Source organism: Lobosporangium transversale (assembly GCF_002105155.1).
Source record: "Lobosporangium transversale strain NRRL 3116 chromosome Unknown BCR41scaffold_33, whole genome shotgun sequence".
NCBI classification, from domain to species: domain Eukaryota; kingdom Fungi; phylum Mortierellomycota; class Mortierellomycetes; order Mortierellales; family Mortierellaceae; genus Lobosporangium; species Lobosporangium transversale.
The window spans coordinates 440,371-456,798 of record NW_019029011.1 but is presented as its reverse complement, the minus strand read 5'-3'; the positions used below and the strand labels follow the sequence as shown (position 1 = coordinate 456,798).

General features: G+C 40.8%; 6 protein-coding genes across 6 annotated transcripts; 3 read left to right on the top strand and 3 right to left on the bottom strand.

Moving 5' to 3' along the window:
* Positions 1-14: 14 nt before the first annotated feature.
* BCR41DRAFT_424111 (hypothetical protein) lies at positions 15-1,869 on the bottom strand. The gene is made up of 4 exons (XM_022030375.1): positions 1,797-1,869; positions 1,404-1,692; positions 1,165-1,294; positions 15-998 (listed from the first exon to the last, which is right to left on the bottom strand). Exons 1-4 carry the CDS (start codon positions 1,799-1,801, stop codon positions 130-132), a joined length of 1,293 nt encoding a protein of 430 aa, XP_021879045.1. The 5' UTR covers positions 1,802-1,869; the 3' UTR covers positions 15-129.
* A 662-nt stretch (positions 1,870-2,531) lies between these two features.
* Positions 2,532-3,759, bottom strand: BCR41DRAFT_309194 (hemolysin-III related-domain-containing protein; the record flags this gene model as incomplete). Its single annotated transcript, XM_022020942.1, has 2 exons — positions 2,532-2,893; positions 3,012-3,759. 2 exons carry the CDS (start codon positions 3,757-3,759, stop codon positions 2,532-2,534), a joined length of 1,110 nt encoding a protein of 369 aa, XP_021879044.1.
* Positions 3,760-6,045: 2,286 nt separating this feature from the next.
* BCR41DRAFT_358454 (hypothetical protein) lies at positions 6,046-7,104 on the top strand. Its single transcript, XM_022025050.1, has one exon. It carries the CDS (start codon positions 6,422-6,424, stop codon positions 6,914-6,916), a length of 495 nt encoding a protein of 164 aa, XP_021879043.1. The 5' UTR covers positions 6,046-6,421; the 3' UTR covers positions 6,917-7,104.
* A 1,004-nt stretch (positions 7,105-8,108) lies between these two features.
* On the top strand, positions 8,109-11,235 carry BCR41DRAFT_388277 (hypothetical protein; the record flags this gene model as incomplete). The annotated part of the gene is made up of 4 exons (XM_022027983.1): positions 8,109-8,679; positions 8,809-9,156; positions 9,351-9,936; positions 10,068-11,235. The coding sequence occupies 4 exons, from the start codon at positions 8,109-8,111 to the stop codon at positions 11,233-11,235; spliced, it is 2,673 nt and encodes an 890-aa protein (XP_021879042.1).
* A 124-nt stretch (positions 11,236-11,359) lies between these two features.
* BCR41DRAFT_424107 (hypothetical protein) lies at positions 11,360-14,754 on the top strand. Its single transcript, XM_022030374.1, has 8 exons — positions 11,360-11,417; positions 11,525-11,582; positions 11,702-11,965; positions 12,070-12,584; positions 12,686-13,766; positions 13,873-13,951; positions 14,054-14,335; positions 14,459-14,754. The coding sequence occupies exons 1-8, from the start codon at positions 11,393-11,395 to the stop codon at positions 14,714-14,716; spliced, it is 2,562 nt and encodes an 853-aa protein (XP_021879041.1). The 5' UTR covers positions 11,360-11,392; the 3' UTR covers positions 14,717-14,754.
* Positions 14,755-15,086: 332 nt separating this feature from the next.
* BCR41DRAFT_358448 (hypothetical protein) lies at positions 15,087-15,642 on the bottom strand. The gene has a single exon (XM_022025049.1). It carries the CDS (start codon positions 15,619-15,621, stop codon positions 15,106-15,108), a length of 516 nt encoding a protein of 171 aa, XP_021879040.1. The 5' UTR covers positions 15,622-15,642; the 3' UTR covers positions 15,087-15,105.
* Between the last annotated feature and the right edge of the window lie 786 nt (positions 15,643-16,428).

Below are 16,428 nucleotides of genomic sequence, written 5' to 3'. Positions count from 1 at the left end.
AAAAAAAAAAAAACCCTTTCGAAAAGCATTATTCTTGTATATTATTTCGTCATTGAATGACTTTTTTTGTTAAAAAAAACTAAAATAAAATAACATAAAAAACAAAATGAACGCAACAGTATATTAGCTCTATGAGTCTCTTCTAGCTCGATCTCTGCTGTCATCTCTATGATTCCGACTCCGACCACTACCAGAATAATCCCTGTCCCTATCTCTGTCCCTGTCCCTGTCTCTTTCTCTGTCCCTATCTCTGTAGGTATCTCGATCCCTTGAATAGCCCCGATCTCGATCTCGGTCATAATCTCGCGCTCTATCACGACTCCTATCACGGTAAGATGATGAATGGGTACGGTATCTATTAGGGGATCGTGACAATGACCTTGAATCACGTCGACGATGCCTGTAATTACGGTCAGAGCTGCGGTCGCGATAAGAGCGAGATCGTCTTTGTCCAGGCGACCGTGACCGTGACCGTGATCGTGATCTTGATAATCTAGCTCTAGATCTACGAGATGGTGGCGATGAAGACTGAAGTTGTGAAGATGGGGATGAGGGCGAAGCTTCTGTAAAAGTATTTGATGATCTGATATGCTGTGTTTTTTCCTTTTCTTCAGTCTTTGTTAAATTCTGTGTAATTTGATCTGCATCTTTTTTATCCTCTGCTTCCCTATTATAGTTATTGTTGTTGTTATTGTTATTGTCATTGTCATTGTCACGGTCGACTTTGATCTCGTCCTTGTCTTTCAGCTCCTTTTCTCGCGCCTTATTCTCTTTCTTCTCTTTCTTGGCCGCTTTTTTTAGCTCCCGACGTGCACGTCTCTCCTCTTTGGACTCTTTGTTGTCATCCTTGTCTTTATCCCGTTTCTTTGTCTTTGACTTTTTGCTCTCTTTCTTGCGACGTTTCTTGAGAAGATAATCACGCATAGGGTCGTCAATATCAATCCTTGTGCCATCTCCTTCCGATTCGCTTGAGCTATCGTCATCTTCAGATTCGTCTTCTATATCATTACAATAACAAAAGAAGAAGAAGAAAAAGAAGAAGAGATATAAAATGGACGCCATAACATTTAATGGAATAAAGGGGATTAGAATCAAGAAAAAGGAACATTTTGTCCATCAATTCTTTTTTTTTTTTTTTTTTTTTTTTTTTTTTTCATATCGTACCTTCTATAGGCTTAGGAGCAGCATTATTGACCATGTCCTCATCAGGTTCGACCTCGTTTCCGTCGGCGTCAAAGACCTTAGGGACTTTGTAATTTTGTACATGATCTACACGGATCACTCTGCCACCAATCTAGATGAATCCCCAACCAAATAGAAATAAATAAATAAAGAAGAAAGAAAGAAAATATATACATATAATTATATAAATAAGTATATGTTTATACGTGTTTATTCAATACCTTGGCTCCGTTCATGTTATCCACTGCCAGAATAGTGGATCGTTGATCAACATATTTCAGGAATGCAAATCCTTTGGATTTGCCCGTTTCCTTGTCTCGGACGAGATTGATCCCCGCAATTTCCCCAAATTGCGACAAGACACAGATAATGTCTCCTTCTGTCAAGTTGTAAGGAAGGCCACCGACAAAGATATGGGCTGAATCCTTGTATTGTTCATGCCATGATCCAGAAGCCGAAGTCGAGAGACTTGCCTCACGTTCGTTCAGCCGTTGAATCTCCTTGACCACACTGTTTAAAACAAGACAAATAAAGATAAAAATAAAAATAAAGTAAATGCATTAGCGAAATTTTATAATTGTGAACCAAATCATAATCGTTAACATGACGCCTACTTCATGGGAGTAAAGTGCAAACTGTAAAATGCTAAACGGTGTTTGCGCCTCTTTTTTTTTATTTTAATATTTCTTGAAGAGTGTGTTGCACGTGATAAAATCGCGAAAGTTTAATCTTGGGAGGCTTGGGGGATTTCTCGATCAAGGATCGCTATTTTTTTTTTTTTTCGATATGAGTATCTTTTTTCTTTGACTACAGATGCTTTTTGAAGTCGTGAAGAATTCTCCACGCTGGCACTAATCTTTTTCGTAATGTATAGATGCATATACGATATATTATATGTGTACTCTAAAAGAAAAAAAGAAAAAAGAATGAAAAGAACGAAAAAGAAGCTTCTCTCAAGCATATGGGTAATAAATAAGCTTGGTAAACAGTTTGCCATAATGAACTAACCCAATTTTCATTCCAGTTCTTTTCTCCGCCTTGATCTGTGACTTGGGCTTGCAACTGCGCATTTCGGGCCTGTAAAAAAAAAAAAAAATTGATATGAAATATTGGGCGGCAGACAGAGCCGTGTGAAAAAAAAAAAAAAGGGTGACAACGTTCTTTCTCTGCATCTTTTGTAAGGAACATCACGTCTGCTTCATAACCCATATCCATTAATAACCTGTCGGAGACTTTTTTTTTTTTTTTTTTTTTCAAGGACACTTGAAAAAAATAACAACATTGTAGAATCAAAGTATAAATTATACACACATAGTCTCATTATAGCAAATTTATTTATGCAAAACCATTTAGAGTGGTGTCAGTCCTCCAACAGGGGCAATGCCCTCAAAACCTGAGGGGCATCCAAACTCGTACCGCCGCTCCCAGAACGAAAGTGCTGCGGTAAAATGAAAGTAGACACCACCCAGTACACAGAGATGCCAGAGCTGATGAGAAGAGCCGAAATGGTCGAACCGTCCAGGGAACAATTTCTCCGGATATTGATTAGCATAAACAAAAACTCCCAAGGCATATGAGCCCAAGGATTTAAGCAAGGGAAAGATCCATTCGAGTGTCGTTCCTGCGCCATGAATCAATATGAGATGGAAGACAGGCAGTAACGCGGATGCTGCCATCGAGATGAAGAATGTAATTCGAAGCCAGCGTGTCTCTATAACCATGTCAAATCAAATAGTAAATTAATAACGGTTTATTGTTGAAGAAGAGGGCTTTAAGTGATCACAGGTACTCTTGTGTGACAAAAAAAAAAAAAAAAAAAAATTTCTTACCTTTCTGATCGAACCATGGGAACCATGGAATAACAACACCGGCGACGCCAAACAGCGCAGTGGCAGCAATGTAACTGTGGCGGAATAAAGATTCACAGTAGAAGCCATAGTACTCTGTTACAACAACACTGGCAGCAATCAGAACAGAGATGCCTACATAGTCCAAACAGGCCATGCATTTCATTGTGCCCTCATGAGCAATTTGAGCAAAGGTGTGCCAGAGCGAGGACATGAGCAGACACTTGTACACTGCCAAGAAGAAGACCAAAAAGACCAGCTTGTCATAGCCATCTGGAGGGATATAAGGAAGATTGCGGACAAGTGTAGAGGATGGTGTTGAGAAATAGGGGTTGGTTCCAGAAAAAAAATAGATGCCGACAGTCAGGAAGTAAAAGAATCCAAGAAGATGTGTCCAGATATTGCCGGACTCATTGTGGACATAAAAGATGGATTGGAAGCACTGTTTTTTTGACGATAAGAACCGATATCCCGAGAGGATGTGCTTGTTCTCTTGCCACTGTTCTGGTAGCTCTTCAAACCGAAGCAATCGTTTTGCGCCTTCGATTGCAGCCCTACGATGAGCCTCAATTGAATCAATAGTATACTTTGCACCTTCGAGTGCAGCCTTGCTGTGAGCTTCGATAGAATCGATGGTATGCTTTGCACCTTCAACTGCAGCCTTGCGGCTTGATTCGATAGAGTCAATTGTATAGTCCAAAATCGCCCGACGGTCGACCTTCTCGAACATGCCAATAGCATCGTCCATTCGCTCAAACGAGGTCTGCTCAAGCTCAACATATTTTTCCTCCAATATCATAATGGCTGTGCTCAATTTGTCTTTGAGTGTAGATTTTGCTTGAAGAGCATTATGATATGTGTCCTCCATAACCTTTAGAGTTGTGTGCACCTTGTGATCGATAGAAGGGACCTCCAAAGTAGCATAGGTTTCTTCAAGTAATCGAAGGGTGCGATCTACCTTTTCGAGCGCAGGTGCTTCAATCGATCGCAGTTTGGACTCGATCTTACAAAGGACATTTTCCAGTTTGTCAAGGATAGCGGAATCAATACTCTCAAGGTCCAAGGGTAGCATGGCTGCAGCCTTACTAGCAACAGCCTGCATACTCTTCCGGACAGAGGTCGATCTATTTCTCTTTTTTAATTCGGACATGGTGTTGTTGTGTCGACGATCGAATTGAGGAGTTTTTTTTTTTTTTTTTTTTTTTTTTTTTTAGATCTCCAAGAAAAAAAAATAGTGCAAGTGAGTGGAGAGGTTGAAAAGAGCCTATGTGGGTGAGAGACTATGAGAAAAAATAAGTTTGGATTGAAAGTGCTCTGCTAAATGGATTGAAGTTAATGGATCAAATCGGGTTGATAAAATGTGTGAATGAGGAGGTGAGAGAAATGGAGATTCAATGAATATAAATGAGAATATGAGTGATAAAAATGTACGTTTGATAAAGTAGTAAAGAATATTAACTTGTATAATAATGAATGCGATGTAATTAATGAAAGGAAGGGACAAGATACAAGGGAAGGGAGAATGGGCCTATATATGCGAAAGAATGAAGGAAAGGAGGAGAAAGAGATGGAGGAAAGGAAGAGAGAGAAAGAGAAAGAGAAAGAACGAGAAGAGAGGAAAAGAAAATGAAACCGAAATAACAATTCCCGCGCCAATCCTCATGTGGAGGGCTGTTCAAGCTGAGTTCGAGGGTTGGACAATTTACCCGTAAGCTCAAATGGCACCGTTGAATCAATCTCATCCAATAAAGCAATCCATATTTGTGTCTGTCACTGCTTTTGCTTTGCATGAAGCTATCTATAATTGTTATTATTGCCTGCCGCTCAGTCCACTTCATATCTCATCCACCGTTTATTATGAGCTTATGCAAAGAGAGCTCTTCTCTCTCAGTGTCTAAGTCTGGCATGTCCTGGATCCTCCGAGGCAGAAGAATCATTCCCTCTTCCCCATCTCAATTGACAACAAGGGGCACGGAGCGTGCATGTTGTCGCATCTTCCTCATGACAAGGATTACAAGTTATTGACGCCCATTGACTAGGATTGAAAAATGAAAATAAAAATTAAAATCGAAAATAAATAAAAAATAAAATAAAAATGTAATAAAAATCAGAATAAATTTAAAATAAAAATCTTATATAGCATAAAAATAAAAATAAAATCTAGAAATAAAGAATATTAAAAATAAAATGAAAATTAAAAAACAAAAAAGCAAAAAGGGAGAGAGATTGTCTACCCCAGTATAACATTGTCTACTAAAGATGACTCAGGTTGTTTATTTCTCTAGCCCTTGACGATCCTTTCAACCTGATCCATCATTGGATTCGGTCAATTTGTCTGCGATAGAAACAAAAAAAAAAAAAAAAAAAAAAAAAAAGGAGTTTAGTAATGGCCCACGCCTAACTCGCGCACACAGGCATTGGTTAACGAAAAAGGCGAAGAAAGAAATAAAAAGGGGGGGGAGGAAGTATGAGGAAGGGGAAAAGATTACACAACATCTACCAATGGAGATGCGTGCGCAGTGCCACGAAGCTGTTATCTCGCCTATTGTGCTGCTGAGTGCGCACACTATAAAAACTCTTTTTATGAGGCAGGAACCAGAGATGATGATCCCTTTGGCTATATCATTCTTCGAATCAAAAAGTAAAAGTCGAGAAAAAAAAAAAAAAAAAAAAAAAGGGAAAAAAAGTAATATCACATGACCCGGCGCCTGTAGTCAATGACAAAAAAAATTTTTTTTAAATCCGAAAAAAGCACTCATACACATGTAATAAATGTGAGATTCTAATTGATCATATTACCACTGTAAACTGCCGTTTTGTGCTTTTTTTTTTTTTTTTATTCTCAGCTATCCCAGTCTGCCATATAAAAAGGCGCCATAATTTTTTTTTTCTTTCTGTTACATATTTATTATTTTTTTTTTTCTTATGTATATATTTTAACATTGTACTTATATATTATCATCATCATCATCATCATCCTGTTACCATCCCTACCACTATATCATTAATCCGAACACCCCATTTACTCTCCACTAACCACTCACTACTAGAAACAAAAAAAATCACTTCCACACTCATATACGAATAGACTATTAGCTGTAATGACCAAAGATCATATCGAGCTCGAATCAGATATCCTGACGGTGCATGAGCAAGCCCAAGAACCTAGGAAAAAGGGTGCTGACCTCAAAGGATCCCTCGATATCTCCATAGCCCAGACACAGAGCTCTTTCTCTACTAAAGATCAACAACAAACATTATCTCGCTCAGACTCTGACATATCCGCTCCTTCTACCCCGACAAAAAAGCCTCTTGTCTTCAAAAAGCCTACAAAACACAAGTTTACATGGGAGGAGCTTACAAAGTTGGTTGCCGAAAAGGATTTGAGTCCGATGGCCCGATCCGAGGCCGTCCAGGAAGCATACCAGCGGGCCATCAAAAGGCGTACAAAGAAGTATGGGTCACCCGATGAATATATTCGCCAGCGAGTTCTTCATTGGCCACCTATGGAAAATGTTTCTTCTCCTTCCTCTCCCTCCACGGACAGCGATGATTCCTCGTCCTCGGGCTCTCCTCCTCCTTCGCCCACAGAGCCCGTTGACCCTCTGGAGTTTGCGCTCAAAAAGAATGAATTCCCATACTCGGTAGAATCCGGTATTGAGCATTGGTTAATATGGTCCAAGAATCCATTGCCAGATGAGGATTGGATCCGCAGGTATCTTGAGGAGCGACTTCCGGGGCGCGAATATCTCTTCTTTATTAACCCACCTGAGCTGCGCAGTGTGCCTTCGATTCATCATGTTCAAGTCTTTACTAAAGGTTATGGTGAAGTACTAGATGAAGAAGACCTTGAAGCGAAGAAGGATGAGGATAAGGCTTCTCGATAGCTGTACGCCCTTGTTGCTATCACCTTTGCATGAACACCAACCATAAATAATAGCATCAACATTTCAAAAAATAATAAAAGATATAAAAAATCTCCATCAAGCGGTATCAATTATAACAGCAGCAGTTTCTTCGAACCAATCTTGTTAGTGAGGCATGTGATTGAGTGGAAGAATATGCTTCAGTAACCTGGCTGTTATTCAGTAGACAAAGGTGCGTTGCTCGAGAGAGAAGGAAAACATTGCCTCTTATTTATACTTTAGAAGCTAGCGTGCCCTGTAATCCATCTTCTCTTTTCCATCCTGATTGAAAAAAAAATAAAAAATAAAAAAAATGAAGAAACAAGGGAAAATGGAAATCAAGGGAGAGGAATCAATGTAATTAAGGTCTGTCTAGTCTTCTTTGTTCTTCTTTTTTCTTTTTTTTTTTTTTACCATGACCTCCATTGCTTCTCAATTGTTTCCATTTCAATCTCCAAAGAAAATTTTGCCTCAACTCACACAGAAATAAAAAAAGAAAGTTCCCCCAATTACATCATCTCGCCTAATCAAGTTAGGGGATATTTTATCTACCACCAATCAAACATCACAGCCAAGTTGACTTGGAAAAAAGAAAATAAAATACTGATTGTATTATATATACAAAAATAGTCATTGGTAAAAAAAAAAACTCCTTGGTATTTGATTATATATATATATTTATTATGCCTAAACATTTTTTATTACACGTGCGCAATGGGTTGCCATCGCTTGGAAGCGACTCACTTTTATGGTTTTTTTTTTCTCTGTCTGTCGCATGTTATAGCTCCGCTGATATCCACCAGTCAGCAAGAAAATGGAGGATCAGCTTGGACCTTTCAAACACAGTCGTGGGAAAACCAACTTGACACGGGTGGACCGCGTCGTCTTTCATTTTCATCTTGGTCTTAGTTATATTCCAAGTCTTCAACATTCCAGATCTACAATAACTTCAGAATTGTTCAGGTAATATTCTTCGCTACGAAGAACCTCTAGCGGAAAAGAGATTAATTATAATAGTGAAAACAATTTAGTACCCATCTCATGCGCCCCTTTTGTCTCTCATTCATTTGGCTACTCTAGACCTCGTGGATTGTGCTATAAGCGATGTCATATTGTCTGGGTTTCATCCATTGTGCTGCTGCTTGCTGCAGCTACAGTGATATCCGCCAAAGAGATGACTCAAGAGGCAAAAAACATAGCTGTACCGTATGACTCTTTAACTTCAGTTGTTGAGCAACTCCGAATCCCAGTCGTGGCTGGCGCACCTCCTCCTCTTCAATCATCTGCGATTTCTGAACAGGATAGGCGAGAAAAGGAAAAAGAGGAAGCATATATCAACAGATTAGAACTCGACCGTGTCCGATTACGAGGCTCATTCTACCTTGAACTCACCCCTGAGGACAAACAATTGATGGATGAATCTCAAAAACTATATAAAACAGATCGTAAACCGCTCAGTTTAGTGCATCATTCGAAAGAACCTTTGCCGTGGGAAGGCCTTACTGACGAAGAGATCGAGAGTACGTCAATGGATTTTCAGTATGATGACTCGGAAACGTCCGACTGGGCCCTTTCTTCTAAGGATAGTGATTTTCAATATCAAAGTCATTCGACACCGAACAACGTCCCCATTGGAAGATGTGCTGCAGGCAACGGCAACGGCAATGTTTGCGACGGCCGCGAGGATGTTAACGAACTAAGCAACCCTAAGCTAAAGAGCTATCAAAATGGACGAACTCGATTAGGTAAAGGCCACAATGCATAGCATCAGGAACTCTGTCATTTACGTGGCTGCCTTAGCAAGCAAAAGACTAACTTCGCAACTGAGATTCATGTGTTACTGAATAATAATTTAATTCATTTTGAAATATTAGGTGAAATTGATAAGGTAAATGATGTTGATAATAGAGTTATCACAGGCAAACAGCCGTCAGAGTCTCAAACTGGAAAAGAAAACAACAGTCAGGAGGTTTCCCGACCAAAATTGGATCAAATTGATCTATTGGAGAATGAAGCCCAAGTCGACTGGCTGAACGAGCAGGACGAGATCGATCAAGCTAGAAAAGGAGGACTGCAGATCGCTCAACATCAAGACGACGTCCATCTTCATACCAATGAAGACGCTTTTGATAGCAACGCAAGGACGAGCGCGTTTGCGACTAACAATTGGGCCATACCACCAGAAGAAGTTTTCCAAGACCCTTTTTGGCATGTTAAGCATGGTATGGTGAGGCTGCAGTCGTACGTCCTATGGCACAATATCCATTTTGCTATTTAGCGTTGTTAATGCGTATATCTCTCTGATACCTCCAATAATAATAATTTTTTTATTTATTTATTATTTATTTTTATTTATTTATTATTTATTTTATTTTTTTTGAAAAAAAAAAAAAAAAAAAAAAAAAAAAAATGGCAGGTGGGCTGAATCCCGTGCATTATCATCCTCAAAATAGCCAAGGAAGTGTTAGTCGCAAGGATAAGAGTCGTGTTGAGGAGGAGGATGACCGGGATGAGGACGGAATAATCTTCCCTGATTTGTTCTCTGATGAGCCGTACAGCAAAATTGTTCGTCCAACTGTAACAAATGATATTAAATCGCCTCTCGGCTATCTGGCGTACAATCGCCAAGGTGATCGCATCATGGACTTTAGTATGGTCGGATGGAATGAAGGGAATACAGATATTCCTGACGCAAAACAGGATGTACCTGTGCTAGAGCGTGTTCAGCCACGCCCTGCCGCTGGGAATGATTCTGATCAAGGGGACGATACAGATAGGATTCAGCAAGCTATTAATCGCGTTTCCCAAACAACAGGAGGTCTTGTACAAGGACTAGATGTAGTGCCAAAAGGAGCACTCGTCCTCGAAAAAGGCATCTACAGGATCTCGAGGCCACTAAAAATCCGAGCAAGCGGTATCTTATTCCGTGGGGATCCTGCCGGTGGCTCCAGAATTGTGTGTCAATGGGAGCCCACAGGGCCGCGTTATGCTATTGAAATCTTGTAATTTAATTTCTGTCGTTTTAATCTTCGAATTACCATTACCAAACTTCTTAACCAAGCAGTAATTCCAACTTATTGATACTTACCTCTTTTTTTTTTTTTTTTTTTTTTTTGCTTTTGTTTGTTTAAAGAGGAGAAGAGGATATAATGATGCAAAACACCAATGTCCCAATCGTAGCTGACTATATCCCTGTGGGCTCCTTTTACTTGTCACTGGACCCAACCTTTTTCGATGATTCAGGATTGGCTGTGGGCGACCAGGTAGTTGTTACTCGGGTTGGAAATAAACGTTGGATTGAGGATATCGGCATGGATCATTTCGACACGAATAAGAAGGGCGTGAGACCATGGCGGAAAATGCAAGCAAAGATGTATAGGACCATTCGGTCGCTCAACTCACAGACAGGCGTTGTGCAGTTAGACGCACCTTTGCCTATCTCGATTCGAAGGCAATATGGAGGTGGGTTTGTGACAAAGTACAAAGATAACAAGATCCGAGCGCTCGGTATCCAGTACTTGGACATGGTGTTTCCTAAGAATATTGGACGCAAAACCGAGGACATGCTAGATGAGACGGGCCGAGGAAGCAAAGATTATCGTTTCTCACATGAGATCTTTTCGAACTATGCCTTCCGGATCGACAGCGTCTGCCACATGTATATTACACATGTCACCAGCGCCTACTTTCACAATTTTATTTCAGTAGGAACAAACGTCCATCATCTTACGATGGACTCTGTCGTACATTCTTATCCTAATGACATGCTTTCAGGCCAATCCGCTTTTCAACTTTCTGGCCAGTTAGTGCTCATCAAGAACTCGCTTTCGCAGGGGTCATTCCATTTCTTTGTCGATATTAGTCATGTTATGGGCCCTACTGTCTTTCACCGATCCCAGACGATCAATATTGGAAAGCCTCGTGAGCCTCTCCCCTTAAAATTTGCACCAGGAGAAATAGGACCCCACATGAAGTTTTGTACCGGTATCCTTGTAGACCAAGTCGCTACTGATGGCGCAATCAAGATCATAAACCGTGGCGACATGGGCACAGGACAGGGCTACTCTGGGGCCAATTCAGTAATATGGAACTCTCGTGCACGAGAAGGTATTCTCACGCATCGCTCTACTGGATTTCAGAACTTCGTAATCGGAAGTGAGGTTTTGGAAGCAGAGGACCGTATGCCGTGGGAATCGCATGGCTGGAAGGAGCATTTGGGTAATGAAGTATACCCTGGAAGCCTGTACTTGAGACAGCTTGAGGATCGCTTAGAACGGATAGCCAAGGGCTGGGTTGCATAACATTAACAATACAATACAAGTAATTATTCGTATTGCCATCAAAATTGAATAAAATACGAAACGTGACCTGTTTTTGGAAGTATGGATCCGGGAATAGAATGTTGCATGGACATGTTTATTTGCCAACACGAAGCCCTTATAACCTTCAATTGCTGCAATGTCTAATTTTGACAATGGCGCAGGTAATGTAGATGAAAAGTAGGGCTTCAGGTTGGTCCAAAAGATCTCGCAACAAAAAGCTGTTAAACATTAGGAATAACCTGTTACAGATTGCCTCCATTAACTACAGAACTAGAACTTGCACAAAAGTTTAAGGAAAAGGTGCTTGCTAGAAAGCGAGGAGCGGGGTAATGACACTCATACATAGCGTTATGGCGCTCTCTTTGGAACAGATTGCAGCTCCCTATTAGTAGTAATGTTAATTTTTTTTTTTTTTTTTTTTTTTTTTTTTTTTCCGCGTTTGTAGGACTCGTCAGCCCAAGTTTCGTGGATTCAGCATTGAAAAGGCCACAGATATAGCCCAAGCGACAACGATATCAGGAATAGAAATTGGGAGAAATGCCCTTGCCCCACAAACCTCTTCCACAGCAACTGCGGCTCCCCAGCAAGCCGAAACAACAGCACTGCCTAACTTTGAAAATGTCAAAAATGGGCCCAGAATGTCAACCAACATAGAAGGATTGAATGAAAAATATAAGGAACGACTCAAAGCGCGCTTTAGAGGAGCAGGGTAACGTGCCATGATCCCTCAAATCCGATGCCTTTATTTATTTATTAATTTTGCAGTACAGATACTGATTGTTTTCATGGTATATATGTTTGATGTGTTTGTAGAGCTCATCAATCGGATTTTAGAGGCTTTACGCTTAAACCAACAAAAGATTCAGATCGCGGAGCAACTGGAAGACTACCAGGGACTATGCTATCACCAAAGCTAACAAGGGAGACATCAGAAAGAGCGCATGACTTGCGAAGGCCTGAATCAGATATAGGGAAATCTGATTTCCAACGACCTTCGTTGGATATCCGGAATGCCCATACCTCAGCTCAGCTCGAGCTTTCACAGGCGTTAAACAGCCTTTCAATTGACAAAGATTCAGCAGCAAGGAGAGCCTCAAGAGCTTCATCATTAGCGAATGGATCTCGTCGTCCTACACCAATCCTAAACCTTCTTAAGGATACTCGTACACCTGCCTTCTCGGTACCTATATCCTCACCCTCCTCCATTCCAAACCCATCTACAGACAGTCAACGAGTAGTGTCAGTAGGAACTGGTGCAGATTCATCAAGGCTTACCACCACACAAGCCCCTAGTATTAAGCAAGCTTGGAGCACCAATCGCATGAGTGGTAGGATATTCATCTGCGGGCTTTTATATGCCTCGTTGGATTACCCTTTTCAAATAACAAGCCATTCTTTGATTTAGCTAATATCCTTGTTCCTGTTCTAGGAATATCACCTAACTCTCAAAGTGAGTCGAGCAGAGACAAGGCAATTACTTCATCTGATAGCACCCAACACTCTGAGGAGTCCTCAGGAAGAGTATTAGGAACCACATTCGATCGGCGACCTGTTATTGAGGATACTATTGATGATACAGGGTTTACAGATGATTATGGTGTTCATGATCCTATACCAGAGCTAATCCAAAAAAACATAACACCAGCACAGACCCACAATGATCTCAAAAGGACCTCCATTTCGGCCACACCCTCAGACAAAACAAATATATCGACTCGCAGGGATGATGTAGGATCGATCAAGCGTCGGCGTCTCATTCTGGAAGAAGAACCTGATGAAAATGAAGACCCATCACCTATCTATCACAATAAAATGTCAGTCAAACCAATGGCAACTAGCAGCCTAAAGAAAAAATTCGCATTGCCCGAAAAGATGTTGCGCAGGGAGAAATTCGTTAATATAGACGCAGCTAAAGCGCCAAAACCCAAGGATGTAAATCGTATAGCTCCAGCATCATTAGCGCTAACATCAGCACCAGGGAAAGGGGCTTCTACTTTGAATGATCCAAAGCCTCTTCGGCAAGCAACCCTGGTGCAACTATCATCTAGGCCATTAGGGCCAGAACATGGCGCCACGATAGCCCGTTCAGTATTTTTACAGCAGCAGTCTTCAGCAATGGATACAAATGACAATGAGAGCGATATTGAGGAGACCATAACCAAGGCAATGAAATTGGATGAAGAGCACAAAAATGATGATTCACTATTATTGACGAAAAAAGCGAAAGGGAGCAGGAAAGGTATCTCTGATCAAACGGTGGAAAACTTTAAACAACTTCAGATCCACTGTCTCAAGTTTGGAGGCTCCTTTAACCGTGCTAGTCGCCCTGCCACTGATGCCAACAAGGAGAGGACCAAAGAATCGCCTATGGAAGAGGATCCTATGGATCATGACAAGGAGACGCCATCCGCACAGGAGGCAATTCAGAGCATCTTGGAAATCGACAATGCCCCACTCAGCGAGATGGATGTCATCGCAGAAGCTGTTAGGGATGTTGCAGATAAGTTTATGTAAGTTAAGCCTATGCGATATGACATGACAGAAGGAGTAATAGTCACTTCAAAATATTTTTACTAACGCCTTTTATTATTAAAATTCTTCAAATATTTGGTTCAGAGAAACAATTGACGAACCCAGTTTGAAGCAAGAATTGTTGACACTCCGTGAAAATATGGAAACACTTTTGATTGAACAGGTAAGTAGCATCATGTCTCGTTCCCATCGCTTCGTTAAAGATAAAGTCCAACTTTAGAGTAGCATATTCACCAACGGGGAAAACCTTGTGATGGACTGATAGGTTGATACGTTGGATGATTACACTCTCCTGAAGGCTTCTGCGCGAAAAGCTGCTGCCCTAAAGAAGGAGCTACGGACACGGCTGTTAGAAACACAGAGACGGCGGCAGAAGACGAGGGAAGAACTCAAGCGCGTGCGAGTCAAATTTGAGAGGGAAGAAAGAGTTAGACGACGATTAGAGGACACCCATACCTTTTTGGCTGACCTGGAGGCATTACGGGATCAAGTGGTAGGCTCGGATGATGAAGAGGATAAGGAAGATGATCGCGTGGATATTTTGAAGGTAAACAGCTCCCACCGAAATGAATAGAAAACAGTTTCCATGAAAAAGGCTCATGCTTTTTTATTATTGTATACTGTGAAGTATACTAACTCATCACTTGCTTTAATCATCTACCGCTTTCAGACTGGTCTTCAAAGTATGGCCGCTACAGTTGGAAGGCGTTGCGGTAGTAGCAACAGCAGCAACAGTGGCACTATTGATAAGAACAAGGGTATACAGTCAGGAATGCTAGGTACACTTGAGGAGTTTAATGAGCTGTTGGAGTCGATGGAGAAGAGTCTTCGGACTATGCCTCTGATCACCTACTCACAAAAGCTTAGCACATCAAGGTTCAGTGATGATGACGAGGAACCGGACTTGGATGATCTTGTTAATTTTTGAGTCTTTTGATCCGACCTCATTTCACGCTAAAGTAGTGTTCGTTTGTTAATTTATATAATATACTACAAACCCTTATCAAAGATGTAGAAAGCACTTTTATTTCCTTGAATGCATTATGGCTTGTTGCTTGGAGACATCCAATATTTAATAGCTATCTATGTGTTGGACTAACTCTAGTATGTGTCATAAATGATCATTTTACAGCCCATACCCGCTTTTTCTTTTTCTAGGGCTGCATTTCAATTTGGATATGAATCAGTAAACAGAACATTTAGGTATCACGGACTTTTTATTTTTTAATTTTTACGAACAAGATGCATTACTATGGTATAATAGGATAGATAACAACATGAAAAACTCCACTGAGCCTTTTTTTTTTTTTTTTTTTTTTAAGAATAATCACCAGAGATGACAGCCTTGCATCCTTTGGTAGATTTGTGAGTGGGGCAATCACTCTTGTTTCGACAGCAGCGCATGCAGTAGATTTGGATATCAGGTTCGACCAGCTCGACAAAGTAAGGGTAACCTGCACACTTAGCGCCAACGGGGGCCTTGATATCATATTGTCCACCAGCATCCTTACGGGACAGACCATATTTGGAGCGATCAATACGGCCAGTGATCTGGACATAACGCCTGGTACAGACCAAATGCAGTGACTTGACGAATCCCTTGGGGAGAATACCGGCATTAGGGGCCTCGGCCATGGGTTTGCTACAGAAAGCTACGGCCTTGTCCTCATTCTCGGCGATGCCGCCTCTGTACATAGGAGGGAGGAATAAACAATATTTGCTCTCGCTGATGATGGCGCCGGTCTGGCCCGTGGGAGGTCTGGGTGCAGCCAAGGCAACAGAAAGAATTACCAAAAGGACAGAAGAGACAAGAAAGGATTTGTTGAACAACATGTTGACCAAGAAAAAAAAAAAAAAAAAAAAAAAGTAAGACTAGGTTAATGATGAAAAGATGAAGAAGCTGATGGTGATAAAAAAAAGAAAAAGAAAGGACAGCTCTTTTATACCGTTTTTTTTTTTCTTCTTTTTCACTTTCTTTATTACAACTTGAAGAGAGGGTTGAAAGGATCGGTATCATTTGTCGTCAGAATATTGTTACCCAATTCCTTGTGCATGAAATGCATGATGCATTTCAACGCCAAAATTCAATGCTGAACAAGCTACTTTGCCTTATCTATAACCGTATGAATGAGTGGATGTGGGTATATGTGATTGAATCAACATTCACCAATAGAATACTATACCACGTTGATCCCATGCGATGAGAGAAAAACGTGATGGCAACTTGGCATGAATCACTATTGTTCGGAACGCAGTTTATTAATAGGAAATGGACCATGCGTAGGAAAACAACATGCGTAAGAATAATAAAATAAAAACATAAAATAAAATAAAATAAAATAAAGGCTATGTATCTCGTGTCTATTCTTTGCGAATGACGCCGTAGCCGTTGACAATCCTATCAGTGCTAGTGGATGCTGTGGTACATGATGAAAGAGGTCTAGGTACAGGGGAGAGGGAAAAGGACGGAGGAAGCATGAATGCCTCCTTTTGTCTTGTCCTAATTCCTGAAGAATTAAAAGATGATGAGAAAATAAACAGCATAACGCGTATCTTTACTGATTTTCCAACGTCCTGTCCAATGCTAAGCCCAGTAGAGGAAGCGATGACATGATGGTAAAAAAAAAAAGAGATGGAGTT